At 47.5% G+C, this 26,536-nt stretch overlaps 1 protein-coding gene across 1 annotated transcript; it reads right to left on the minus strand.

The window, feature by feature from the left end:
• Positions 1–3,864: 3,864 nt before the first annotated feature.
• Positions 3,865–21,412, minus strand: AP3M2 (adaptor related protein complex 3 subunit mu 2). Its single transcript, XM_084760014.1, has 9 exons — positions 21,176–21,412; positions 19,278–19,620; positions 15,769–15,940; positions 13,709–13,846; positions 10,834–10,919; positions 10,488–10,621; positions 7,433–7,640; positions 7,056–7,200; positions 3,865–5,995 (listed from the first exon to the last, which is right to left on the minus strand). The coding sequence occupies exons 2-9, from the start codon at positions 19,548–19,550 to the stop codon at positions 5,895–5,897; spliced, it is 1,257 nt and encodes a 418-aa protein (XP_084616140.1). The 5' UTR covers positions 19,551–19,620; positions 21,176–21,412; the 3' UTR covers positions 3,865–5,894.
• Between the last annotated feature and the right edge of the window lie 5,124 nt (positions 21,413–26,536).

Below are 26,536 nucleotides of genomic sequence, written 5' to 3' on the forward strand. Positions count from 1 at the left end.
GGGATCCTGGGGGTTAGACTCAGGTTATCCGACTTGGAGGCAGGCATCTGTAGTCACTGAGCCATCTTCTGGCACAAAGCTGCAAACTGCAACCACAGGACCTCGTATGTTGCTAGACAAGCGCCCTACCGCTGAGCTATGTCTCCCGTGTGATAGGAACTTTTGATCAGGGCTGTAGATTGCACGCTAGGGACTCTGAAGGCCAAATGAGTGTTTTTGCTCCAGGAGGTGATAAACTTAAGATGCATCGCTCTGACCACAGACCAAGCAGACAGCTGCGTTACTCTGTGGACAGTAACTACAGCAACACAGAGGAACACAAACCCCAAGCCAGCCCTTACTAACACAGCAGTGGTTCAGCGGATGGTTCCGATTAGTTGCTTTCCCCCCTACCTCATTCTGTTTTGTTTTTCTGCTCCTCAGAAACAACAGCCTGCGGAGCAGTGCACACAAGTTTACTGCTTAAACCCTGGGATCTGGCATCTCCTTTAGTGTGTGCGATGGGGGTGTCTGCGGGTGTGCACACATACAGTGTGGGTGTAAAAGTCAGAGGCCGACTTTCAGAAGTCATTTCTTCCCTTTGGCCACAGGTTGGAGGATCAAACTTTAAGCCTGCATGTGCTCATTCTTCACAGCTGGGCTCCTTCTCTCTCTCCCTCTCCACCCCCCCATCTTCTCCTTATACACTATATTACCAATCTAGAATACAATCTCTGTTCCTGTCGTCTCCAGCTTTCTTCACCATGTCTTTGTTCCAAAAATTTGTCTCATGATCTAATTCTTGCTCTTGGGTGTGGCTGGTTAATTTTCTTTTTAAGAGAATTTCTTCTTTTTTATCTCTTTCTTATCTCTCTAGGGTTTGTCAGTACGGCTCTGTTAGAGGCTTTTTGGGAGAAAAATAATTTATATTCATACACACACACACACACACACACACACACACACACACACACACACACACACAAATCACTTAAGCCCAAGGATTTGATGGGGGAGGTGTTGGGTGATTTCCTGAAATCTGAAGAACCCAGACCAGTCCCATCAATTTGAGTCACACGTTTCTTGAGTTCACACAAGTCTGCCTTCATGTTCTGATCTAAGAGCTTAGACAGAAATTCATATCAGTTCATCCCCGAAAATGCTGCTTAAAATAGCTGTCAGCAAGGCTCCCAGGCCCGCTGAGCCAAGCTGGCTCCACCCCTCCCCCATTGGACACGATTTTCTTCAGACACTAGGGTTATTGAGACTGAGAAACCGAAGCTGAAAAGCCTCCTGGGATGGGAATACAAAGTCAAGAGGCCCCAACATTCCTGAGGGGAGTCCTGGAAACCATACATAGATGAAGACAATAGCTCAGACTCCTGCAGGGAAGTGTCCCACCAGACAGTCGTATGACTCACACCAAAGGGTCAGAGTAGCACAGCCCTAGCCAGTATCGGTTAGGAAATGTGGGGTGCAATGTCTGGAATTCACCAGAAGAAGGGAATGAGTCAACAGGAAAAGCAAATCTTGTCCCATTACTCCTGGTCGATTAATAAAAGTGGACATCAGACCTAAAGAACAAGTATGGTCCCAGGCACCCAGGCAGCTGTACGGGCTGGTATTAGTTGTTAAACACCAGAGGACTGCAAGCCTTGGTCCGCTGCCCCCCCCCCCCAAATCCCAGGCTTATACATCACAAAGTGCCACAGACTTTCAACTCCATTCACAACAGCAAGACACTCTCCTTAGTGTTCAACACCTGCTTGAGCTTCTCATTAAATTCCTCTTCAAAGCCACTAACAATTACAACTCGGAGTGATGTACCTAGTCACCACCTACTGGCAAAGAAGGAAATATATGTAGATAACATTTCCTGTTCCCAAGGGCCCCAGCCACCCAGACCGAGGCAAGAGACACAGCAGTAAGCCCTGGTCTGGAGGGAACACGCTCCAAGATCCCACTGGGTGTCTGAAGACGGACAACACCTCTCCCGACTGAGTCCGTTTCTCCCTTAAGTTGCAGCCTACACCCAGCTACAGTAAGACAGTAGTGGTGATGAACAGCAGAGCACAATAGCAACCCCAACAGGTGTCTCTGCTCAGCCTCCCTGCAGGCTCAGCCCAGCACGTGAAAGCAGCAGTGGCCGGAACACAGGTTTACTTCCGTCTCACCCGACATTGAGGCCTTTGCCATTCGTTGCCAAGTCACTACAGTGTTGGGATAGAATTGTGCACACTTCCTACTGCTTCAGAGCGTCAGCTCAGCATCATTCATTGAGAGGAAGCGTTTTCTTTCGACCTTCTTGGCTTGGCCTATCCGACCCCCCCTACATCTACTTGTGGCTTTTCTTTGGCCTGCCCGACCCCCCTACATCCACTGGTGAGTTGGGGCTACTGAACAAAACAAGGGCACAAAGAATGAGGCACAATGGTAGTTGATGGAGCTGACCTGGGCCCCTAGTGGCCAGGGAGCAGAGAGTGTAGAGACACCAGGCAAGGCATGATCTGTATCCAGGAAAAGACAGCGCCTGGCAGGGTGGGATGGAGAACATCAATGAAAGCCTTTAATCAAGCCACTCAGAATGGCGCGCAGCTAAAATGCTACCTTTCCCCTGGAATTTTCCATTTAGTAGTTGCAGAATGTAGTTGCTAGGGAAGGGGGAGGGCACAGTACTAAAGAAATATCTGAGAAGTGGGCAAAAAACAAAACAAAACAAAACTGGCTCTGTGAGTAAAGGTTCTTACAACCAAACCTGGTGACTTGAGTCAAGTCCTTACGACTCACATAATGGAAGACGTGCAGGCTGTGGCATATATAATCTACCTCCCAACACAGGCATACACATATAAATATAATTTCTAAGAGAAACAGAAACTGCTCTCCTCCTTCCCTCCCTCCCTCCCTCCCTCTTTTAATGTTTATTGGTATTGTGCCTGCATGTATGTCTGTGAGAAGATGTCAGAGCCCTGGGACTAGACTTACAGACAGCTGTGAGCTGCCATGTGAGTGCTGGGAATTGAATCGAACTCTGGTCGTCTTGGAGAGCACCCAGTGCTCTTAACCACTGAGCCATCTCTCCAGCCTTAAACTGAACTCTTAACAAGCACAATATGCTTCTGGGTAGTAAAATGAAGTCTGTAGAAAATCAACTTAACAATGGAGTGTCGGTGTCTACAAGTGATGTTAACTGGCAGCATTAGACTCCACTTGGTGGCTGCAAAGAGAATTGCTCCCTACAGGCTCATATGTTTGGATTCTTGGTCTCTAGTAGATGGAGCTAACTGGATTGGATTAGGGAGTGTGGCCTTACTGGAGGAGGTGTGTCACGTGTGTCACTGGGGGTGAGCCTTGTGGTTTCAAGGCCACACCACTCCCTCAGTGCTCTCTGCTTCCTCCTTATGGATCAAGATGTGAGCTCTCTGCTGCTCCTGCCTCCTTGCCTTTGCTCCACCATCATGGACTCAAACCCTCTGGAACTATAAGCCCAACTAAACACTTTCTTTTACGAGTTGCTTTGGAGGTGTTTTGCTGCAGCAATAGAAAATCTAACTAAGAGACCCCTGCTGTCTATCTCCCCTGGAAACCTCTACAAGAGACACCTGGGGCCTGGCAGCTCTGCTTCCTGTCAGGGAGGAGAGCAGGGAAGACGTTAAAATGAGCACGAGGCCTTAATGGCTTTGCCTTTTATATCCTGGGGACATCATTACATTCCTCTGGACCGTAGCTGCTACCAACTTTACAAACAGCACCAACATGACCTATGTCCCAGGGTAGCTGGAGAGTCACACACGACAGATGGTTTTAGATGTCCCAGATAAGCGCCGTCTACTTAGGGGAGCACAGCAGAGTGCGAACCGTTAGTCTCAGTAACCAGACAGAAACCACAGGGCTGGCAAAGCTTTATTAAGACTTGAACAGAAATGCTGCTTCTGCACATGGACCGCACATGGAGTGAGCAGCTCTTGAGACACCCTGTGCACCACTGCTGACTGACAGTCACTTGGCTATCTCCACGACCCTATACTCCAACACTGTCTCCTCCTAAGAAAACAATCTACACTGTGCTAGAAGGAACACAGGAGCTGCGCTTACAAATCTAAACATATTCAAGGACCAACAGAAGTAGTTCCCTGTGACCCAAGAAACCTCGGAATCCTCTGGAGCCTGTGGGAGTGACTGCACGGCTCCCGGAAGCCACCTGCAGAGTGTCCCCTGTATGGCAGAGGTGTGGGCTGCACTGGTCCAGATTCTGGAGTGAAGCAGGAAGAAGCATCTGATTGCACACGTAACAGTTCACCTCACAAGAGAAATCACAAAGAAACTCTACTTGGCAGCAAAAAGAAGTCCTGGCCACAGCAAGATAGAACTAGTCAAAAAAAAAAAAAAAAAAAAAAAAAAGAAAAAAAAGAAAAAAGAAAAAAAGAAAAGAAAAGAAAAAGGAAATGGAGCCCAAGTACTTGGGAGCAGGACTGCAGGCGAGAGTCGTGCAGACAGAAGGAAACGGGTCCTCTTTTCCCTCCAAGGGCAACACAGAGCGCAAGCTGCTAAGTTAGAAACAGCACACTGCCTTTTATGTAGGCACTGAAATGAGTAATGGACACATGGGAACAGACTAAGAAACGCTCTGTAGAAGGTTGTGCTCCTTCAGCCGCCATAGTTTAAACCGCTGAGTGACTCACGACCAATCCAGCCTGCCCTCCTGCAGCATTACTTTTATTCAAAGGTTCAAGACAACTTTGCTGTCTGAATGGTGGGCGGGAGCTGTCTGTAGATGGTAGCGTACAGCCAGGGGGAAGCAGCTTCGTGCCCTCACGCCCTCAGTACGCTCATGCTCAGTCGGGGCCTCGAATGGGCCCTTCAGACAGGAAAGGGCAAGGCGGAGGGCCAGCCAGCCTCCCATACATTATTGGAAGTCACCTTGTGTAGGCATGGTCCACCCCTGAGAGATGTGAGTTCCCACCTCAACTCCACTATCATAAGTCATAAACTCTGGCTGCACCAAGCACTGCTGTTTGCAGAGAGAGCTCATTGAAGAGTCAGATAACCAGCAAAAGGCTGCAAACTGCTCTGGCGGGTCCCCTTCCCACAGAGACAGTGGGCCAGCACACACAAGTGAGACTCTAAAAGCCAGGCTGTGTAGCACTCTTGTCTCCAAGGAAACTGATTCCACTGCGGGTTCACATGACAGTGATTTCACTGTGGACCTGAACTTTCAAAGTCCTGGACATGCAAATCCTTTCTGTGCACAGAAGGGTCAGAAAGGAAGCCCTCCACTCTTCTTCCTAGCCCCTGGGAGACACTTCTCTAGTCCTTCACGGTGGCATCTGTCATCACAACTCTCTTCAATCTAGCTCCTCTGTCTTGTCCCAAGTAGAGCGGATCTGTTTTGCACTGTGGGTGGGTGCTAGGGATAAACCAGGGCTTGCCCGAGGCCTAGGTCAGCACTCCACCACTGAGTCACAACCCAGACCCACGGATCAAATCTGCAAGTGCTCTTTCTTGGACTAGCACTAATTTTTCTTCTAATCTTTTTTCTTTCAAGTCTTTCTATCTTAAAAAAACAAAAATCAGAGACATCTTCCATCGGATTTAGATAATTAAAACCAAACAAACAACAAATGTGGTCTTTTCCTACAGCAACCACGTTAAAAGTTGTGAAAACAGTAACATGTGTCGCTACTCTCCCGCACACTTCTCTAGAACTCAGTCAGTGCCACGCTGGGCTTGGCCACGTTTTCCCTGATGAACCTTTGCTCCCTTGATCAGTTACATGGCACTGAAGACAGAGGACAAAGGGAGTAGATGGAGCCTGGAGGGAACTGACCTAAGAGACAGGCTGACATTTTACTTTGAGACAAGTAAGAAATGAAAAAGTGTTCATGATGGCTCCCTCAGCAAGACAGTCCATCCCTTCAAGTTCGAACTTGGAACTTCCCGGCTTTGGTCATGTATTTTATGCCCTTAAAGGGCTTGTACTTCTCTCCGTACATATCCAGGCGGTTCACTTTGAGTCCTGGGGAAGAAGAAGGAAGAGAGGAATGAGACGTGAACGTTGCCCACTAGCAGCAAGTGGACAGTGGCCCGTGTTCCTGTCCCTGCAGACAGTAGGTGTGTGGGAGAGATAGTCTAACAAGCCCATTCTGCGAATCACAGGCAAACAACTCCACATTCTCAGAACACGCATTTAACAGCAAAGATGACATCAGCAAACAGCTGCCCTGGGGGAAGACCTCTTTCTTAGTGGAAAGGGCAGAGAGGCAAACAGATTACAGTGAGGGTGAGGACAAAATAACACCGTGCTTTACTTGAGCTATTGGACTGAATGAATGATAACGGCATCAGTGAATAATGAAAGGAAATGGATTAGTCAATGACAGCTTCCTAAATATTCTTGCCAAACCGAATAAAAATTGTTTTGCAGATAGCTTTATGGCCTACGAAATGGCTTAGGAGAAAGAACATATTTAACTTCATCGCCTAAGTTATAGACTCTTTCAGGAAAGAAAAACAAGAGTGCTCTCTAGAGATAAAGAGCATGTCTTTCTAAGGCTTTCAGAAGACCATACTAAAAGTTAATCAAGAAGAAAAAGTGCTTTAGGGAAAGCTTGGGCATAACAAATAGCCAGCAAATGGTATTATGACTGTATAAAATGTGGGCAGACTGCTGAAGACAGTACAAGTAAACAGCAAGCTGAGCTGAGGCTGGGGAAGGAGTGTGGGCCTTATTTCTCCCCATCCCTGGGGAAGAATGGAGAAGTACACTCAGAGAGAAAACCTTGGGCCAACCGACAACTCTACACGATCCAACAGTGGCCTATGATGACCTCTGTCAACCCATTTCTCACTGGTGGCCCAGACGTTCTGACTCAGGGTCTTTATGCCAGCTGCCAAGCCATCCGTACGCTCTCCCCAGGTGCGCTGGGAAAGCTCTTATGAATGATTCCATATTGGAATATAAAGCCAAACCCAGTGCAGCCCATCCTCAGAGAGCCCCTGGGAGACACCGAGGTCTCCCCTGGCAGAAGAAAACCATCTCCACTCTTTTAAAAAATCATCCAAGATGTGTCACTCACCAGAAATAGCCAGCTGCTGGATCTTAAACTGCAGGTTAATTGTGGGGTTCTCATCTGGCTTAGAAGCTCCAACCTGGAGACTCATTGTCCCCTTCAAACTTGGCAGCTTCTGTGGGTTTATTTTCCCTACGTCCCAAGACAGCATCTTGGAAGAAAACATAAAGAAAGTAGGTTTCCCACAATCACAGCGGCGGCTTCATCTGCAACCTCAAGGCGTCTGCCGTCCGTACCATACGCCACCTCTGATGGGTTGTGTGGGGAGAGACCCATACAGAACCCTCTGTCAGGAACATTTAGAACTAAATCCCTTCTATTAGTCTTTCCTTCCAACCAGATACTGCCCGTGTTGAGGGTGATTCAAATGCCCACTTCCCTACCTTAGTCACGGGGTCAAATGTGTGCGTCCCCTGGGATGGTGTGAGGCTCATATTCAGGACTCCTTTGGGCATCTGGCTGGTGACAGTCACACCCTCTATTGTCTTCCCCATGGTCTGCTTGGGTCCCACTGTGATTTCAAAGCGTCCAAGTGAGCTACTGTCCCGGAAGCTGGTGCTGTGTTTCACATAGACTGGAATCGCAACGAGGCTGCAGAAAGAGACGAAATGGAGAGACGGCTCGGCAGTTAGGAGCCCCGGTTGCTCTTGCACAGAAGCCAGGCTCGGTTCTCAGCAGCCACGTGACAGCTCACAACTATCCATGACTCCAGAGCCAGTGCACCAGGCCCCCTCTTCTGACCTCTGCAAGCACAAGGCACGCATGTGGTGGACACACATACACATAAGTGAAACATTCATGCATATAAAATAAAATAAAGTGAGCATAAATCTAAAGTAAATGGATAAAAGAAAACACCCTGCGGGGGATGAAGAGCTAGAGCAACAGTTAAAAGCACTTGCTGCTCTTGCAGAGGACCCTGGTTTGGCTCTCAGAGGCCAGGTGGAAGTTCACAGGAATTCCAGTTCTGAGTGGTCTCACACCCTCTTCTGGCCTTCACAGGAACTAGTCACATATGCAGCGCACATAAATACACACATGCAGGCAAACACTTATACACAGGAAACAGGTAAGGAAATCTTTAAAAATTGTGGGAACCAGGCCCAACTGGGCTGCCTGCCTGTATTGCTGGTTCATGTCCTGTTTCTAGCAGCTTCTGTGTCTGTGTTTATGTTGGTTAGCTAGTCACGTTTACTGCTCAGAGAACGCACCCCTCCCCTCCTCGGGACTTTCCCACCTCTTGAGGGATTTCACCTGCGAGTGGCATTCCTGCTTTGCTGCCTATAAAAAGGCTCTTTGGACACTGAATAAAAGCTGCCGCTGCTGCTGCTCTCTTAGCACAAAGGACTCGTTGTTTTATTGTGTGTTAAATCCGAAGTCCCTTGCCCTTGACTTGGTACCGAGGTGTCTCGGACAACACAAAAAATTAAACACAACTGTTCTCTCTTTATACCTTTTCTCATTTGTTTAAAACTATTTTAAAGGGCTTGGAGAGACCGCTCAGAGGTTAAGATCATCATCTGTTCTTCCAAAGGTCCTGAGTTCAATTCCCAGCAACCACATGGTGGCTACAAAGAGATCTGGTTCCCTCTTGTGGCATGCAGGCACACATGTGGCAGAATACCGTATAATAAATAAAATAAAACTATTTTAATTTTTAAGTATATTATTAGTTGGGGTGTGTGTGCATGTCTGTGTGCTTGTGTCTGTGTGTGTGTCTGTGTGTGTGTCTGTGTGTGTGTCTGTGTCTGTGTGTGTCTGTCTGTGTGTGTGTTTGTCTGTGTCTGTCTGTGTATGTCTGTGTGTGTGTCTGTGTCTGTGTGTGTGTTTATGCTCATGTATGTGGAGTTGGGTTTCCTCACACTTTCGTGTGGGCTCCAAGGATTGAACTCAAGGGGTCAGCCTTCACTGCAAGTGCTTTCCCCACTGAGTCATCTTACTGGCCCCACTTTTATTTATTTGTTTATTTTTCATTTTTAATTGTTGTCTACTTCACTAAGGTGCTAAAGAAAACTGCCTCATTTCCTCCTTCCAGTATGTTTCTCTTGTCCCACTGGCAGCTTCTCCTCATCTACAACTTGCTCCTTACCTCAAAATAAATACAGAAAAGTGACATTGGTTTTGTTTCTAAAAAGTGAAGAAGGTGCCTAGAAAATGAAGTGTTTCTTCTGATGCTTCTTCAGGTAACAATGAATCAAACCAAGGAATGCACCAAGCCATTGGAGGAGGACAAGGAGAAGAAGCAAGAGGTGGCTCTGAGCTGTGTTTAGGGCACAGGGCTATGGCGCTTGTGGGTTGTGTTTAGGGCACAGGGCTATGGCGCTTGTAAGCTGTGTTTAGGACATAGGGCTATGGAGCTTGTGGGCTGTGTTTAGGGCATGAGGCTATAACATTTGCAGGCTGTGTTTAGGACATGGGGCTATAACATTTCCAGGGTGTGTTTAGGGCATGAGGCTATAGCATTTCCAGGCTATGTTTAGGGTATGAAGCTATAGCATTTCCAGGCTGTGTTTAGGGCATGGGGCTATAACATTTCCAGGGTGTGTTTAGGGCATGGGGCTATAGCATTTCCGGGCTGTGTTAGGACAAGAGGTCATCATTCCTGGAGACAAGGCAACAGCATACCTCACAGACCTTTTTTGCGTTGTTTATAAAGCAGGACTGTGGTCTGACCTGGAGTCTCATGGCTGTTAGACAGGCACACTAACGCTGAGAGCTACCACCCCAGCCCCTTCTAACTTCACCCCGACCTTCACAGAGCTCCAGAGATGTAGTCATGATGTGGGACATTAAAACGGGCTCAAAGAAGCCACAGTCCCAAACATTTATGCTCTGTGTTCTGGTCAGGCACTAATTTACATGCATGTGTATACATGTGTGAGTATCAATGTCCTGCGGCTTCACTGAGCTTCAATAACTTGCCTGGTCCTGTCTATAAGGAAAGAAGAGGTTTGAGTTGGGGCAATCAGGATCAGACACGCAGATGGAATGACCAGGGAGGAGGCCCTCCATCCGCATACCTCCCACTGCTAAACAGAGCTCCCAAATAAGGAAGCACGAGGGACCGAAACTCCCTGCATTCCACACTCTTCAGAGCATGATGAAAATTTGAAGGCAGCGATACTACGACAGCAGTTGCTCTGTTGGGAACCCACACCTGTAAGCCCAGAAGGAGGACTGTGAGTTCAAAGCCAGCCTGAGCTGGACTAGAGAGCAAGACTGACCCAGCAGATGCCACCAAGGCAGTGACCCCCTGTCCTGAGTGAAGCCCTGTCTACTCAGTCCTCACAGAAAGACACTCACTGGCACCAGAAAAGAAACAGACAGGGAGTGGGAACACAGCTCACTACCCCGGATCCCAGGTAAACAGAGCCCAGGAGCCCGGGGCCAAACTACAGACATGCGCAGACACAGACTCTACTCCTGAGGGTCGCTTACTTCTGCGCACTGACGTGGTAGGAGAGCAGGCGAAAGTTGCCGTCAGGAGGGATGAAGGAGAGGATGCGCTCAGATTCCCAGCGCTTGAAACGGACACAGGGATGGAAGCTAACATCGTCCAGCAACCTGGGGTTCTGCAGAACCAGGCAGGGAAGAACAAAAAGTGGGGATAAGCTCCTGGGTTTTCCTTCAAAAAGCGATTCAGATGACATCCGCGCCAAGCACAGACAAAGGCCAGAAGCCCCAGTAGGCTTCAGGGCCACCCTGATTACTGCTTGTGCCACCTAATTCTCACCACTCTCACCAGAAACACCTCGTTTCTCATGCCAAAAAGGTGAACACTTACCATGAAGGACAGGGTGAGGTCTGGCATGCCAGTCAGCTTAACGCAGGCATCAATCACCCCCTGAATCTCAGCTGTGACTGTGGAACCTAAGAGGAAAAAGAAAAGGAGTGCTGGGGACCACACAAGTCTCGTCCCCCCATCCCTCCCGCCCACCTCTCTTCTAACCACCCAGCTTATTTATCCAGTCCGTCAGTCCGTCCTCCAAGCTCAAGTTTAAGAACTCTGCCGAAAGCATGGAGTCAGAGCTCAGTAAGAGATCAGGAGGCCTAGAAGGCTTTGCTGTTGTTGTTTTTATGGAGCGCCAGAGTCACAGGGCACGGATCTCTTAGCCAGTAGTTACCCTATGGGAGCTCAGCTGCCAAGGCCAAGGTTGCCTGTGGTCCTCCCGCTGCAGGTCTGCAGACTTCTTCCTCTACACGCGTCTCCCTCTCCCCACTCCTTCTCCTACTCCCCCTCTCTTAGCCTTCCCTTCTGGCCGCTCTTGTGCAGGTCCCTGCATGGCTACCACGCCACCTTATGCTCAGGCCTTGACTCCTCCCCACCCCCACTCCTTCTATTCTCCTGGCCCTGCTGAGCCTTCCCCAAGGCTTCAGTGTCTATCACACCCTTATTTGCATTGTGTTTCTCTTTTTAATTGGGAAAAAAACTGTCTGCACACAAAAATATTCTGATCATGTTTTTTCCTACCTCTCAATTCTTTGCAGATTCTACCCACCTCCCTACCATCTCAACTCTGTGTGCCCCTCTATTTAAAAAAACAACCAAAACACAAATCACACAAAAACACAAACTTGGAAACCAAAATTTGGAAGTAAAAGTCCAATAAGACAAAACATGCCCAAACAGAGCTATGAGACAAAAATTGAGTTTATTTTGCACTAGCCATATACTGCGGGGCAAAGGGCCTCCCCTTAAGTGTGGTTAACACACCCAGCATAGCTCCATTAGAAAGACTTATTTTCTCCTTTGCAAGTGGCTGTCAACTGCAGATAGCTTTAGGCTGGGGGCGGGGCCCTGTCCGGCTTGTATCTATGCAGGCTCTGTGATGACCAGTGCTGCACATTCATTGCCAACAGCAAATTCACCTGGACTCTCTGATGGCTCCATTTCTGTAGTCTAAGGTGACACTATCCATCCAGGTGCCTGACCAGGTACTCATGGCCCAGTCCCACCTCTTCTCTCCCCACGCCAGGTATCTCAAACCTGTCCCCTCTGCCTCAGCTTCCCACTGCTGGGATAGCAGGTAACACCTCTGTTTGGGAACCAACTCTTCTCTTTCCAGGGATATTCACTGACCGTGGACACCTACACTTGGAGTCAGGACTTCATGTCTAACTTCCTGATGCTGTCCCTACCTCCCATCCACCTCACTGTAAATCAGTCTCTCACACTGTAGCAAGCCTGGCCATTGTAGTTTTGTTCGTTTGCTTGTATGTTTGAGCACCACTTGTGTGCAGTACCTATGGAGGCCAGAAGAGGGTGTCAGATCCTCTGGTACTGGAGTTACAGCCGGATAAAAGCCACCCTGTGGATGCTGGGAATTGAACCCAGAAGAGGAGCAGCCAGGGCTCCTAACTGCTGAACCATCCCTGAGGTCAATTTAATTTTTTTTTTCAAGACAGAGTTTCTCTGTGTAGCCTTGGCTGTCCTAGACTCGCTTTGTAGACCAGGCTGGCCTCGAACTCACAGAGATCCACCTGCCTCTGCCTCCTGAGTGCTGGGATTAAAGGCGTGCACCACCACACCCGGCCAATTTAAATTTCTTCTAATGCTGATAAAAAGTATAAAAATGTAAAAATCTTACAGCTCCATGAGTTTTAAACATATACACATCTATTTAAATATGGCCCACATCAAATGTAGAAACCTTCTAGCATGGCAACACATTCTTTCTTCTCCTTCCTAGTTAATGACGTCCCCTTAACTCTGACTTCTAGCACCTTAAATTGCCCCTGCCTTCAGGTTTCACTAAATGCAATTAGCTGTATACGGTAACACACATCTGATTGTTTTCTTCAATAGTGTAATCGACATTCGTGTCAGTGGGTGGGTCAGTAACTTCTTTTTTACTACTGTATAGTACTCCACTGGATGACTATATCAGAGCTTATTGAGCATTCTCTTTGCTAATGGATAACTGGGTTATTTCTCATTTGTGTTAAGATGAAAACTGTTATGATGCTCTGTCTAGCTTTAAAGTTTCACCTTTCACTTCTTTTCATGCCCCTCAGTCCAGGCACATTTTTGTGACGCTCGCTGAACCGCAGCTCCCATGTACTGCAGGTGGTGAGGTTTACTTTGCTGATGGCACAGAGCTAAACCCATATGCCTGCCTTCCTACACCTGGGCCTCCTGGCCACAGCCTGACAGTCTGTCTTCCCCTTAATCACCGGAGGGCTGGGATCCCGCTGCAGTCAGGGAGTGGGTGAGCACGTGGGCGAGAGGCACTCCCACTTCCTCCGCCCAGAGCTTCTATTTACTTAACTGAAGCAAACAGGAAAGAACCTTGTCATTACGGCTCTAGCTCTGCCTCCAGACCCCGAAGCCAGGACTTCCAAACAGAACATCTAAGTAGCGTGAGCTCACGTTGTACTTCCCTTCCAAACCCTCCCCCCTAACTTCTTTCATCATTTCTTGAAACAGGGTCTGGCTGCATAGCCCAAAACGGCCTGGAAATCGTGATCCTCCCATACTCGGCCTTATTCCTCTGCGCCCCACCTTCCCCACCCGTAATCCTCAACTCTACTCCCGGTTGTCATTCAAGAGGAGCTCCACAAAGGGTGGGCGGAGAACTGTGAGAGACACTGCTGCATCATCAAACACACTCAAGAAAAGCCTCCCTCCCTCCCCCACTCGGCACCTGCAGGGAACCCACCTGACTTGTCAATGATGGCATCTATCTCTTCCACCACATCGAAATAGGCCTCGTTGTTGGTATATTTCACCCCGGTCCGTCGCCAAGGCACCACGGACAGCTGCCCAGTTGGGAGCTGGTCCCCCACGTTGGTGCTTCCTGAGACAATTAATATCGGTAACTAGATCGAATTGGTATTGTAATGCCAGTTCAAATCTAACAACCTAAGGACGTTCCCCCATAAGTTTTCACACCCTTGATGCCCGTGGAATACCATATGGAAGCTAAGCCTTTCGCTTCTCCTATGTAGGACAGCATGGTCTATTTTTAAAAACCATTGTCGCCAACTGGTCTGCTGCCTCAAGCGAAGGTTTAAAGGCAAGCTACCTGAGAAGTGGATATCATATTTTGGTTTTGAGAGTAACAAGGATCTCGAATTCCACAACGGCTTAGATAATGTTCTGTGGCTCTGTAAGGCTGGGCATCTACACGCCAACACCAGGCCACCAGCAGTGAAGCACTGTCCTAGTCGAAGGCAGGTTCACAGGATGGGATGCTCACACCACCAGGCTCTGTCTCACTCCTGCACTGAACAAAAGCGGACTTAGCCCGATCCCGCTCTTTCCGCCTATCCTGCTCCCACAGACATCAAAGCTTATTTTAGACTCAACCGATGACTGTAACTAATTTAAATCCTATTTCCTTTTCCCACTGCCTGTGTCTTTTTACTCTAAAGAAAGAACTCCTAAATGCACGTATAGGCAGCATATGTATAAAATAAAACATTCCAGCTTTTCAAAATGGAGGGTCTCACAGGAGATTTTTCCTGTAGCTGCTTGAGACTGAGGCTCTAAAGACTTTATGACAAACCCCTAAGATTTTAAGGTTTAAACTAAGCTCAGAATATTGCAAAAACACAACTGGACCAGTACTACGTTTTTTAAGCCATCAAAATGGCATTGCATGTCTCTAGTACAACACATTCTCTCTCAATCTCACTTTTTTAAAAACTGAAACTTTGTCTTGTGTCTTCTTCCGCTGTGGTAACTCTGAATTTCTGTATCATGTGCCACATGAACTCAATGCGAGAGCAAACCTAACCCTTCTACAATCCCTTCGCGAAACTGTCTTGCTATTCTTCATATTTGCATTTTTCAAAAAGTAGTCAAGTTCTCTGAAACCCACACTTAGATTATTAAAAAGACCAAAAATGCAAAAAATGTAAAGAATCACCAGGATGAGTAACTAAATCAAAACATTTCACACGTGGCTCTGCAAACCCCATAAAACTGCTTAACTCCAAGTAATAAGCTGTGAGGAGGGGGTGGGAGGAGGGGGGAGTGGAAGGAGGGGGGGAAGGAGGGGGCAGTGGGAGGAGGGGGGATAGGGGGTGTAGGAGGGGCAGCGCGATATGCAGCTTCCAGAGCCCAGCCTGCAAGCCAAAGGCATGCTGCCATAGCAGAGGGCTATCAAACCAAAGGGACTCTTCCAAGACAGCGTAGGAAGACACAAAAAAATCTCAATAAAAAAAATGAACAAAGGACACAAAAAAGTGAGTTGCAACAGGGGGAAAACATTCTCAAACAGGTTTGAAACGTTTCGTAGTTAACAACGAGTCTGTGAAATGAGACACCAACTATCAAGCGGCTCAGACCTGCAAACCAGCTCTGCAATGGGAAGCAAAGGCTGCCAGGACTTTTCTGGCCTGGTGTATGGGGGTCTCTAAGACCCCGCAGCCTGGATCCTCCTTTTCCAGAACTGAATAGAAAAGATCCAAACTTAAGAATCCTATGTTCTGAAAGGACAGAAAATACCAGGAACATCATAAACAGAGGCTGGACAAATGAGTCAGGGTCCAAATAGCACAGGAGAACACTAGTCACCAACAGTAACACTTAGCTGTTCATAAAGCATTGATAGGAGGAATGATTATTTTTTAATTCATGTTATTATTTAGAAGCACATGAGAGATAAAACGAGATTCCCAAGGATTCCAAGAGCCTAGGGGAAAATGGGTGGATGGGAGTCTCGGGCAGCCCCGCCCTCGCTTAGCCCCGCCCAGGCCCACAAACCGCTCGCACCTGTGATGGTGTTGACCACTGTGCGGAGGATGGTGGGAGGCTTTATCAGTTCTTTGAGGATGTTTGACTCTGTAGCCAAGGGGAACCCATTGTCCAGCATCTCTTCCAACACCTCGTAGACCACAACCACATTGTCTTTGATCACCGGCTCTGAACAGACTCCAAAATAGTCCTGATGAAGACATAACAAACATATCCATCACCCAGACTGCAGACAAAAACAATATTCCGTTGAGAGGAAGCACTTGCCTGGCCGTGGCGTTTAACCGGTGTACCCGCACATTCATTTTCCCAGGCCGTCGTTCTCCGGGGCAGCCTGGCTTGGGAGTTAACACCACAGGGCCGGCATGTGGTGCCTGCGCTGTCTGTAGCGCCATCTACACACTCTTTGGGTTGATTTCCTCAATTTGACAAAAATATAACAAAGCTTAATCTAAATTATATTCGCTCATATACAAAATTCATGAGCTGGGCCAAGTTATAACACCTGACATGACGTAGAATTATATGGAAAACCTTTTAGCCTTCTGCTGTGTGTTTTCTTGAAATTCATTCTGGAAAGAATGGAGAGATGTGCTAGCCCAGCCGAGGCTCCTCAGAGCGCTCCTGATGCTGCAATTCTCAAAACCCCACCATTTACTTAAAGGGCTAGCCACACATCTAAAGTCTCTGCAGTGTGGAGAAGCACAGAAGACCCAGGTTTTCATTTTATACACACTTTCCAGTGCTCAGGGTGAACCCAGGGTCTCTTAATATATATATATATATATATTTTTTTTTTTTAAAGATTTATTTATTTATTATGCATACAGTGCTCTGCCTGCATGGACACCTTCAAGCCAGAAGATCTCATTATAAACGGTTGTGAGCCACCATGTGGTTGCCCGGAATTGCACTCAGGACCTCTGGAAGAGCAGCCAGTGCTCTTAACCTCTTAGCCATCTCTCCAGCTCTTAGGTTATACTCTTAATTGTCACCTGCTAACTATTTGGGGTCTTGGTTTAATGGTATAACGCGGGTATCACTTGTGGATATGTGAGAACGTTGTAAAAACCAAATGTAGTAAGTATGGTGACAACAGTGACTGGAGGAGAAAGGCATGTGGTCAGTCAGTGCATGCTTCTCAAAGTGTCAGGCCTGGATCTTCCAGGGCCTCTGAGGTGGTTGTATATTTCCCTGACTGGGGGAAGTGCACACTGAGAGAGCCTGCTCTACTCACTCGACAGCTCTGACTGCTAAGCTGAAGTCAGCAAACTTGCACTTCATTCTTTCTTCTCCAGGTCACACTCCTGAGGGTCCTTCATCATCAAGGATGGGATGGGCCTCAGATCATTCCATTGCCTGGCCCTTATCAACTGATTCTATGAGATGTAGCCTAAACTACATCAGACAATGATAAGTATCCAAGACAGTTCAGGATAAATTCACTCAAGAATAAAGAATATATTACTAAAATGAGAGAGAGAGAGAGAGAGAGAGAGAGAGAGAGAGAGAGAGAAAGCCCATATAACTGAAGGAAATACCATGTTTCTTTTTATTTGAACAATAAGCATCCATCTCAGGAGGTTTTATAAGGCAAGGAGTCCTACAATGCAGGGTGTCACAGCAAAAGCCATTGCAATTCTGCCACTGGGACTCTATCGCCTTCAAGAAGTAGGAAAAAAAAAAAACATTGCAAGAGGCAAAACGTTCAGCTAGATCCTAAGCTCCACATTGATTCACTTTCACCAGTGGCTTCAACACTGAGCTTGAGTCTACCTCCCTAAATTCCTCTGTGGCTTTAATTTTTTGTCATTGTTAATTTTTCATTGTGTACAGGTGTTCCTATGAGTGTGTCTGCCTGCACCTGTTCATGTAGTGCCCACAGAGGCCAGAAGTGAAGTTACAGACAGTTGTGAGCCACTATGTAGGTGCTGGAAATTGAGCCTGGATCCTCTGAAGAGCAGCTAGGGTTTTGAACTAATGAGCCATTTCTCAAGGCCCAACCTCTGTGGTTTTAAATAAACAACTTTTCTCACTTGCAGGCTTGTAGTAAGCTATAAGTAATTGTTAAGACAAAAAGACTGTTACTTTGTGTACAGGTAAAGGACACAGAAACCACAGCAGGGCCCAGGTAGAGTAGGTTAAGAACCTAACTCCTGGATTCTTCTGTTTCCTCCATATTCTGGGCTTGTAATCTTAGGTTTTCACTGGGCATCATCGCTAGGATGCAGCAGTGAAAATGGCTCTAGTCATGTGATGCAGGGGCAAGCACTATGGACAGAACCGGACTTGTCCTCACAGGGTCAGCATATGCTCCTCCCCTTTCCTAGCCCCGGACTTCATGTGACAGAGAAGTTAAACCAAAGAGCCCTTCTCCTCATCCATCACCCAAGTAATGCAAATGTCACAACTGTTACGAGTTGCGCAATTTATCAGGACAAGGACTCCTCTGTCAGGACCCAGAATCTTCCATATAACTCACCTCCCTCTTCCTTGTTCCCTTACAGCAAGGTTCTCCACCTTCCTCATGTTGTGGGGATCCCAACCATAAAGTTATTTTTTTAAATATTTTATTTAATTTTTAATTTATGTGCATTGGTGTGAGGGTGTCAGATCTTGGGAGTTACCGACAGTTGTGAGCTGCCATGTGGATGCTGGGAATTGAACCGGGGTCCTTTGAAAGAGCAGACTGTGCTCTTAACCACTGAGCCATCTCTCCAGCCCTAAAGTTATTTTTTTTTTTTTGCTGCACCTCATAACTGTAATTTTGCCACTGTTATGATTTGTGATGTGCACGGCTGACACGAGTTCCCTGTGGAAAGTGCCATATTCAAGAACCTTGCCTTAGAGCTGCAAATCAAAATGAAAACCACAACATACATTCTCAGAAAACCGTGACAGGAACTCCCATCAGCACACGTTATCTGTACTCAATTCATACAAAATGAAGGCCCAGCTCACCACCGGACCCCTGCCAGGGGCGGTTAAAATAAGCGCCACTTAGCGTTTCCTGTTTGTTCTTTTAGAAACTTTGTCCCCTTTGGACACTGCTCAAAGCAATGCAGCTAACAATGGTTAGAGTAAACTTCACAGTATCAAGAAATATCTGAACTCTAATCTGTGAGCAAACCTAAGATCATACACACCCATGTGGAGCAGGCAGCTCTCTCATGCAAGGGGCTTAAGAGTATCCAATTGGTCCCTTTGAGCGGAGCCAACAAAGAAAATAGAAACAAGAATCTTGGATCAGACAGGAAACGAGAAATGTTTAGTTTTGATTCTTTAAAAACGCTCTTAACCTAAGCTAAACACAATGGAGACAGGACGATAAAAATACTTTGCAAGATGGCACGGTGGCTTGTGCCTTTAATCGCAGGTCCTACAAGGCTGAGGCAGGATGATTGCTGCAAATGTGAGTTCAGCCTGGGCTACATAACTCAGGCCCGCCTCGGCTACAGGATGAGAGCCTGTCCACGGCTTTTTGAGATTTATAGTTTGCATACGTAAACCTTCCCACGTTTACAAACCTGAAATGTGTCCACGACTCGGTGAAGGAATTCAATGACAAATAGAGGCGGGACTTCCGTCTGAATCACGGCCACGAAAAAGATCTTGTGTCGGTAAACACTCAGGAGGTAGTGGTGAGGGGTCGGGATCACTGGAGGCACGTTTTCTGCCTCGGTAGCTCTCTCTTGGGCCTCGAAAAAGTAGTCACAAACAGAACGGCTGACCACGCTTTTCCAGTGTTTCTCCAGGAAAATATCTCCAGAGGAGTTGATCAGGAAAAGACTATGAATCATGGTGAAGCTGCCAGAGGGAGAGGAACGCTTTTCCAGTCTGCAAGCCTCTGGGTACGGCTGATTTTCAACCCTAAAAACAAAAGAGGCCGAATGAAAGCATCCTTATTTTCCGGCGGTCCAAGGCTTACCCTTTTTTTCAGAACCAGGTGCAAGTCCTCCTCCACAGGTGTGTCCAACCTTTGAAATTGCAACACAGTGCTGTTGTCCACAATAATCATGCCCAGGAACCTGTACAATTGAGTCACAAAACAAGATGGGAAACTAAACCTCCTAATGTTTTCATTTTCTTTTACTTTGGTCCTGGACTAACTTTGTAGATCAGGCTGGCCTCGAACTTGCAGAGATTCACCTGCCTCTGCCTCCCGAGTGCTGGGATTAAAGGCATTCGCCACTGCCGCCCAGCCAAATATTTTAAGCACATTTACACTTTTGTGTTGGGCAACATTTGTAGCTGTCCCGGGCCACAGGCAGCCTGCGGTCTAGCGACTGAACAACCCTGCTACAACATGAGCCCTAAGGAGCCTTCCCTTGAAACCTCAAAAATAACGACAAGCCATCCTGTTTGTCAGCTGTATGTTTTCTGTTATCTTCACTTGCTTCCTCAATCGTGTCCATTTCCAGCAGGTTTCAGGCCTGTGAGATGGCTTGACAGGTAGAGCACGCTGACAAGCAGAACGTGTGAGATTCAATTCATCGGGACCCACGTGGTGAGCAAAAAGAACTGAAGACATGCGGCTCACAGGTCTACACGGATACACTCTTAATATTCTCATCAATACTACTTTGCCAGGCTGAGACAGGGGGATCACAAGTTTGAGGCCAGCCTACGTTACATAACAAGGCATCTTGTCTGAAAAAACCTAAAGGAAATAAACAAGGATGAGAGGCATTATCTAAGTGGTCAGCAACATCTGAAAAGTGGTTGGTGGAATTGGCATGTGCTGTAAGATAAACAAACGATGAACAGCTTGGGGGGTGGGGAGACACAATTCTAAATATCTTACAATTAATCTAATACTGGTAATATATTTGGGTCGAATAAAATATTTTAAAATTTAACTTAGTTATGCAACCGTGGTTCCTATGTGAAATAACACGCACGATTAGAGCTGGCCCCTGGAATCTTTACCACTGTGATCTTTACTCACTCACCCAAGAGCCTAGTCTCTGAATTATTTGTGCACAAAACACTTCATTTGGGTGGCTTTAAAAAAAATAATCTCTTGAGCCAGGACACCCTAGTTTGTCTACAATGACATCTCCAGGATGAGACAGCTGCGCTGCACCCGGGGGTGGCCTTGAGGCGAAGTGACTTGAGCTAGTTCACGCGGTCACGCTGCTAAGGCCTATTTTCCTAACGCCCCAGGATAGAGACCAGACCGCAAGTGTGCTGTCTGCTCAGACGGGCAAGGGAGAGCTGACAGCCCAGCAGCATGCAAGCCTTGGGTACTGAAGGCCCTGTGGGCCTAGGGGCTTCAGCCTGAAAACTGTCCAGAAGCATGTACCCTGGTCCCAGAATTGTGCACCTGTGTTGCCATAGCAACAGTATCTGTGGCCCGCGACTCCTCCCGTACCTCCCTGGCGACGCCCAAGGCGGCCCTTCCCATCCGCGTGCCCAGCCCTACCAGCTTCGACCCGGTCTCCGGCTCCGCTCCGGCTCCCGCAGCGCAGTCGCGCTGCGCAATGCTCCTTGCGCTAAGGCTCCGCCCCTTCGTCGCCGCTCGCACGCTGATTGGCCAGCCGCTCCCCGGCCGCCGCTCCTGCGCTCTGATTGATCGCAGTTTGCTAAACTCTAGCATCCGATTGGCCTTTGTTGAAGGTCTGGTAACCTTCCATTGGTGTAGCCCTGTGGCTCGAAGCCCTGACTGGAGGGTGAAGACCGTCGGTCATCCAGTCACAAACGGCCTCCAGGGAGCTAGAAAGTGACCGGAAGGGTAGAAGGATTCCCGGGATACGACTTGCCTAATTTAGTGCCTCCTAGATAATCATAACTGCCCTCCACTACACAGGTGCACTCGAAAAGCGGCTGCTTGCCGGGCGTTGTGACGCAGGTCTTGAATTCCCAGCACTCAGGAGACAAGCAGGTGTAGCTCAGCGAGTTCGAGGGTAGCCTGGTCTACAGCGGGATCTGGCTACAAACCAGCAGAAAAAAGGGGAGCGCGGTGGGGAGGAGAAAAGAAGGGAGGAGGGAGAGACAGCCAGGAGGAGGGAGGGAAGGAGGGAGAGAAAGAGAGAGAGAGGGAAGGACGGGGGGGGGGGGGGGGGGTTGGATCACCAGGTCGCTGTGACTCAGAAAAGTGTGAAGCAGAAATCAGGGAAGATTCACCTTCGGTGAGGTTAAAATGAGGCGCTCTGTAAGGAAGAGGTGTGAATGGGTTTTGCAGAAATGCTGGACCCGTTGTCAAGCTGAGGGGGATGACTGCAATGCCAGCCTCAGGCAGTAACAAAAAACAAGGTCCCCCGTCTCAAACAAGGTGAAAAGGTGGAGGGACTGTCACGGCTGCTTCCGCACACAGAAGCAAACACTACTTCACACATGCAAAAAAGGTATCCTCTCCTGCCCCTCCACCCACCCGCCCCTTCTTTTTAAAAATGAGAACAGTTTCACGGGGTAGCTCTGGCTGGCCTGAAAGCTCAAAGTCACTATATAGACAAGGATAGCTTTGAACTGTTTTCCTCTGCCTCCTGAGTGCTGGGATTAAAGGCTTGGGATAGCCACCTCGCCTCTGGAGGGAAAAGTCTTGTAAAAAAGAAAGTTCTTTTTAAAAAGGTATTTCAAAGCTAAAAATTACAGAAATATTCATCAACCGAAAAAACTTCCCGAGGAAAAGATGTTGGTCAAAACAAAAGTTTTTAAGCAACATACTTATTTTCTAAGTAGTTATTTAGATAAAGATTACTCTCACAGGCAAAACCCAAACCTCTGCTTTATAAACATTATCTACTGTGTGCCAGCCCCGGCTGCTTCCTGATCATTAAATGTGGGTTTTTTTTGTAGTTGGAAGTGAAGATCAGAAAACCTGGATTCCCTTTGCCATGCTTGGCTTACTTAGCATTCTCTGAATGTTTCCGGTGGCCTGTTTATCACTTGGCAGTGGTTTCCAATTTTTATTAAAATTTGACTCAACGAAACGTGACACAGCTGCCTCATACTCCTCTTCCCGCGTCTACCTTTAATGAAATATAAAGGTAGGAATACTGTGACCATTCCCTCCCACAGACGCTGAAATGTGACTTCAAACACGGACAAAGCACACTGTTTCTGCCTCCTTCTCGCTTGAACCTTTTCTCTCAGGCTGTACTCCCCCCACCCCCCTGCAGACAGATCCTGTAAGCCCCATCTGTCTCCGTTCTGTATCCCCAGACAGCTTATAAGCGTATGGACCTATAAGGACCCCACCCCACCCCCCAACTCCCAAATTCACATGGCAGCCAAAGATTGTTTTCTGGCTCCTTAAATTTTTAATTTTTAACAAGTTCGTCCATAGAAAAGAGAAAGTGCACATTGAGAAATGCATCAAAATCAATACAAAAATTTTGAGTGTACAGAATCATTTAAAATAAGAAGCATCTGAAAAGCATGACAAAACAAACCACATCTTGATTATTTGTCTTTTTAGCCAAGAAAGCTCTAGGTGCTCAAATGTGAGCGCCACTAGAATAGTGACAATGGCGAAGACCCACAGAGCTTTCGCGCAGCGGCGGACTAGGCAGTGAGCTCTTGGCCACGGAAGGTGGCGCTGCTGGGCCTGCGGGGACCAACTCTCCGGGACCCAATAATCCTGGATGAAAAGAAACTTGCGGCTTCTACAGTGAATTCCCGGGTGTGACTCCTCTCTAGTCCACCGCAAAGGCGGGAAATAAAGCCGGCCCCCGGGGACAAAGAGGCGCCTCCACCCACGCAGCTGCGGGGAGTGGGGCGGGGTGGGGGGGGGAGGGAAAAGGCGGGGGACTGTTGCCATGACGACGAGCCAGCATCTGAAGCCGCTGAAGGGACTCTTTGTTTTGAAGCCAGCTGACGGGTGCTGCGGTTTCTAAGGTGCAGGGGAGGCGGGTCTCTCCGGAATCACTCGGGATGCGCTGCGGGGGAAAACCAAGCGGGCCTGCCCACCGATGGCGCTGGACACCTGCTTCCTGTCCCCAGCGACACCGCTAAGGACTGGGCGAGCAGGCTCAGGGAAACCACACAGTCAGTTTGCTGGAAGAAAAGCAGGAAAGGACCACAGAAAGGGACTGGTCTATTCCCTGTGAGCGTGTCCCTGGGGCGAGCTGAAGGTGTGGAGATTTCCCGAGTACTCAATAATCAGTATGTATGGCTCACGGTAGTGTGTGTGAGTGCACTCGTGCGTACGTGCATTTCAGGAAGTGGTTGCTTAGGTGGCTGAGAGACTAGCAGCTGGAATCGGGAAGTGAAAAGTCTCTGAACAGTCTGTAGCTTTCAGTTTTGCCATATGAACTACGCATTGTATGTAAAGCAAAAGCAAAAGTTTAAACGTGGAACTTAAAGCTGCATCTGTTTGAATACGTTCCGTCTGATGAGGTTTGGAACACTTGAGGGCGTCTGAACCTTTATTTAACACTTTAATATGTTTTAAAGTGTGTAGGCATAAACTAATACCATTAGCCTGCAGACAGGTAGAGGTAGTCATAAAGGCAGACGGAACAGCCAAACCTGCCTGCTTCTCTTTCAGGATGATGAAGGAGACCTCCGTTATTTGAGAAGCGCTTTGCTTAATGCAGAAAGAATGACAGCGTTCTTTCACCACCGATTAGAGACAGTTTGTAAGCAGGGAAGGTTTGTCCCAAAGGTTTGGCTCCATGGCCTTTTGGGTTGGGGCTTGTGGCCAAACCTGTCAGGGAGTGTGATGGAAGAGTAGCTACTTTGGCTATTTTCGTCACGATGGAAGCAAAGACAGAGATAGGGTGGAGTCCGGGTTCCAAAACTCCCTTCAAAATCACGTTTTCAATAACCTCGCTTCCCTCCAGTAGGTCCCACCACCTAAGGGTTCAGCCACCTTCCCCAGCATCACAGGGTGGGCATCAAGCCTTCAATACGTAGAACTGGGGCGAGGGTGGGGTGGGGGTGCACACTCAGACCTAAGCCATAACGCTTTCATCTATTGTGATATCAAAGTAACCCCAGGGACCTTAAGTTAAGCAGATAAAGACATTACATCAGAGCAGTTTTCTCATTAAAAAATCATATAATTATTAGCGAAATAATTAACTTTTAAAGAATTTAAGGAAGAGAAAGAACATTAGCATGAGTGGGTAAGAAGATGGGGGAGGGGACCTGGGAGGAGATGGGGGAGGGGGAAAGATAGCATCAAAATAAAAACTAATAAAAGTAAAAAAAAAACACCTTTATTTTCCTATTCGTGGGTGCAGACTCTCAGGAGTCAGTTCTCTTCTGCTGTCTCCCATCTGGGAGGGAAGCCCAGGTCCTCAGGTCTGCACGCAAGCACCTCCAGCCACTGGGCCAGCTTGCCAGCCCAAGCAATGAACTTTGGAATTCCAGTGTCACAGATGATCCCTTCTACACAGACAAAAGTAACAAAAATGACCAATAGGAGGCAGAGGAGACGAGCAAGGGGAGGTTAGAGGGAATAGGCTTAGCGTACAACATGTAAGCACAAACGCTTGAAAAGAAATCAGAATTTAAAAACAAATTTCTTAGCAATTACTAAGTGAATAGATTCTGTGTTTCATCTACCATGTGCTTCACTGAGCACTACATTAAGAATTTGATGGGCATTAGTTCATCTCTAAAAATGTTTCCTATTTTACAAGGAAAGAAACAGTTAGGTTTTCTAGTCGCCTTACTTTCACACAGCTAAGGCAGCCACTGTGTGGGTTTGAATTCACACCTAAAAACCCAGACTCTACACAGCCAGCCCTCAGCCATCAAAATCACATACAGTAGCTGGAGCTGGCTTGCAGAGGTAACTGCTACTGTTTTCCTTAGATTTAAAATAATTAGGGCTGTGAAGAGCACTTTTTTTTTTCTTGCGGAACCACGGATGATTCCCAGCACCCATATGGAGGCTCACGACTGTAACTCTAGTTCGAGGGGGTCAGCAGCCTTCTGACTCTGTGTGCTCCTGTGTTCACACAGTGCACACACACACACACACACACACACACACCTTAAAGGAAGGAATTGAGCATGTATTATCCAGGCTGACAGTTTCCTGTGAACCCAGGGTAGAAAAATAGGTGTTGAGAGGATGTGCACACCGGTGGCCACATCCTCTCTTGCACAGGCGAGGTCCCCTGTCCAGAACAGAGCAGCTGTGGTTGCTCTCCTGTTGCACAGCCAAGAAGGCTCTAAGTTATGCCTGTGGACATCACCTGCTTCGAAGAGGGAGAAGCTGTAGGTGTACCTAGGCAGCAAGCCAGAGGACTTTGAGATTTTGTTTCTGTAAGCTGGGAAGAACTCTCTGGAAGTGCCTCCACCCAGCTAATAGCTGGCTTGTGCTGACCTGTTGAAAGCACCCATGGTATTGGCCATAGCACAGGGAATTCTTCTGTGTAATTATGGTGGAACATTAAGCCTATCCAGTGTCGCTCATAAGCTTAGGCAAATGTGGCTTCTGGCTGACAGAGGTGAAATTCTGATTATAGAATCCGGGTGACATATGGGTATCTACATTTCTTTCCCATTTTGGTACATTCGATTTTTTAAAAAAAGATTAATTTATTATCATGTATACAGTGTTCTACCTGCTTGTATGCCTTCGTGACAGAAGAGAGCATTAGATCCCATTACAGATGGTTGTGAGCCACCATGTGGTTGCTGGGAATTGAACTCAGGATCTCTGGAAGAGCAGCCAGTGCTCTTAACCTCTATGCCATCTCTCCAGCCTGATTTTTTTTTTTAAATCAGATATTGGAGGCGGGGGTGGGGGGGGAATCAGATTCTGATCTGAAACTTCTATTTCCTCCAATTTTATGAGGAAAAAATATTGAAATTTAGAGAACTATTA

The sequence above is a fragment of the Acomys minous genome (genome assembly GCF_964271855.1).
Source record: "Acomys minous genome assembly, chromosome: 15".
Classification (NCBI taxonomy): Eukaryota; Metazoa; Chordata; class Mammalia; order Rodentia; family Muridae; genus Acomys; species Acomys minous.

Bases quoted from the DNA above. Each gene is read 5' to 3' on its own strand.
- AP3M2 (XM_084760014.1), bottom strand. From the start codon at position 19,550: ATGATTCATAGTCTTTTCCTGATCAACTCCTCTGGAGATATTTTCCTG. The intron at 13,847-15,768 runs GTGCGAGCGGTT...TAATTGTCTCAG, and splicing joins AGTGGTCAACACCATCACAG to GAAGCACCAACGTGGGGGAC. The intron at 5,996-7,055 runs GTGAGTGACACA...CTTCTTCCCCAG, and splicing joins CCAGCAGCTGGCTATTTCTG to GACTCAAAGTGAACCGCCTG.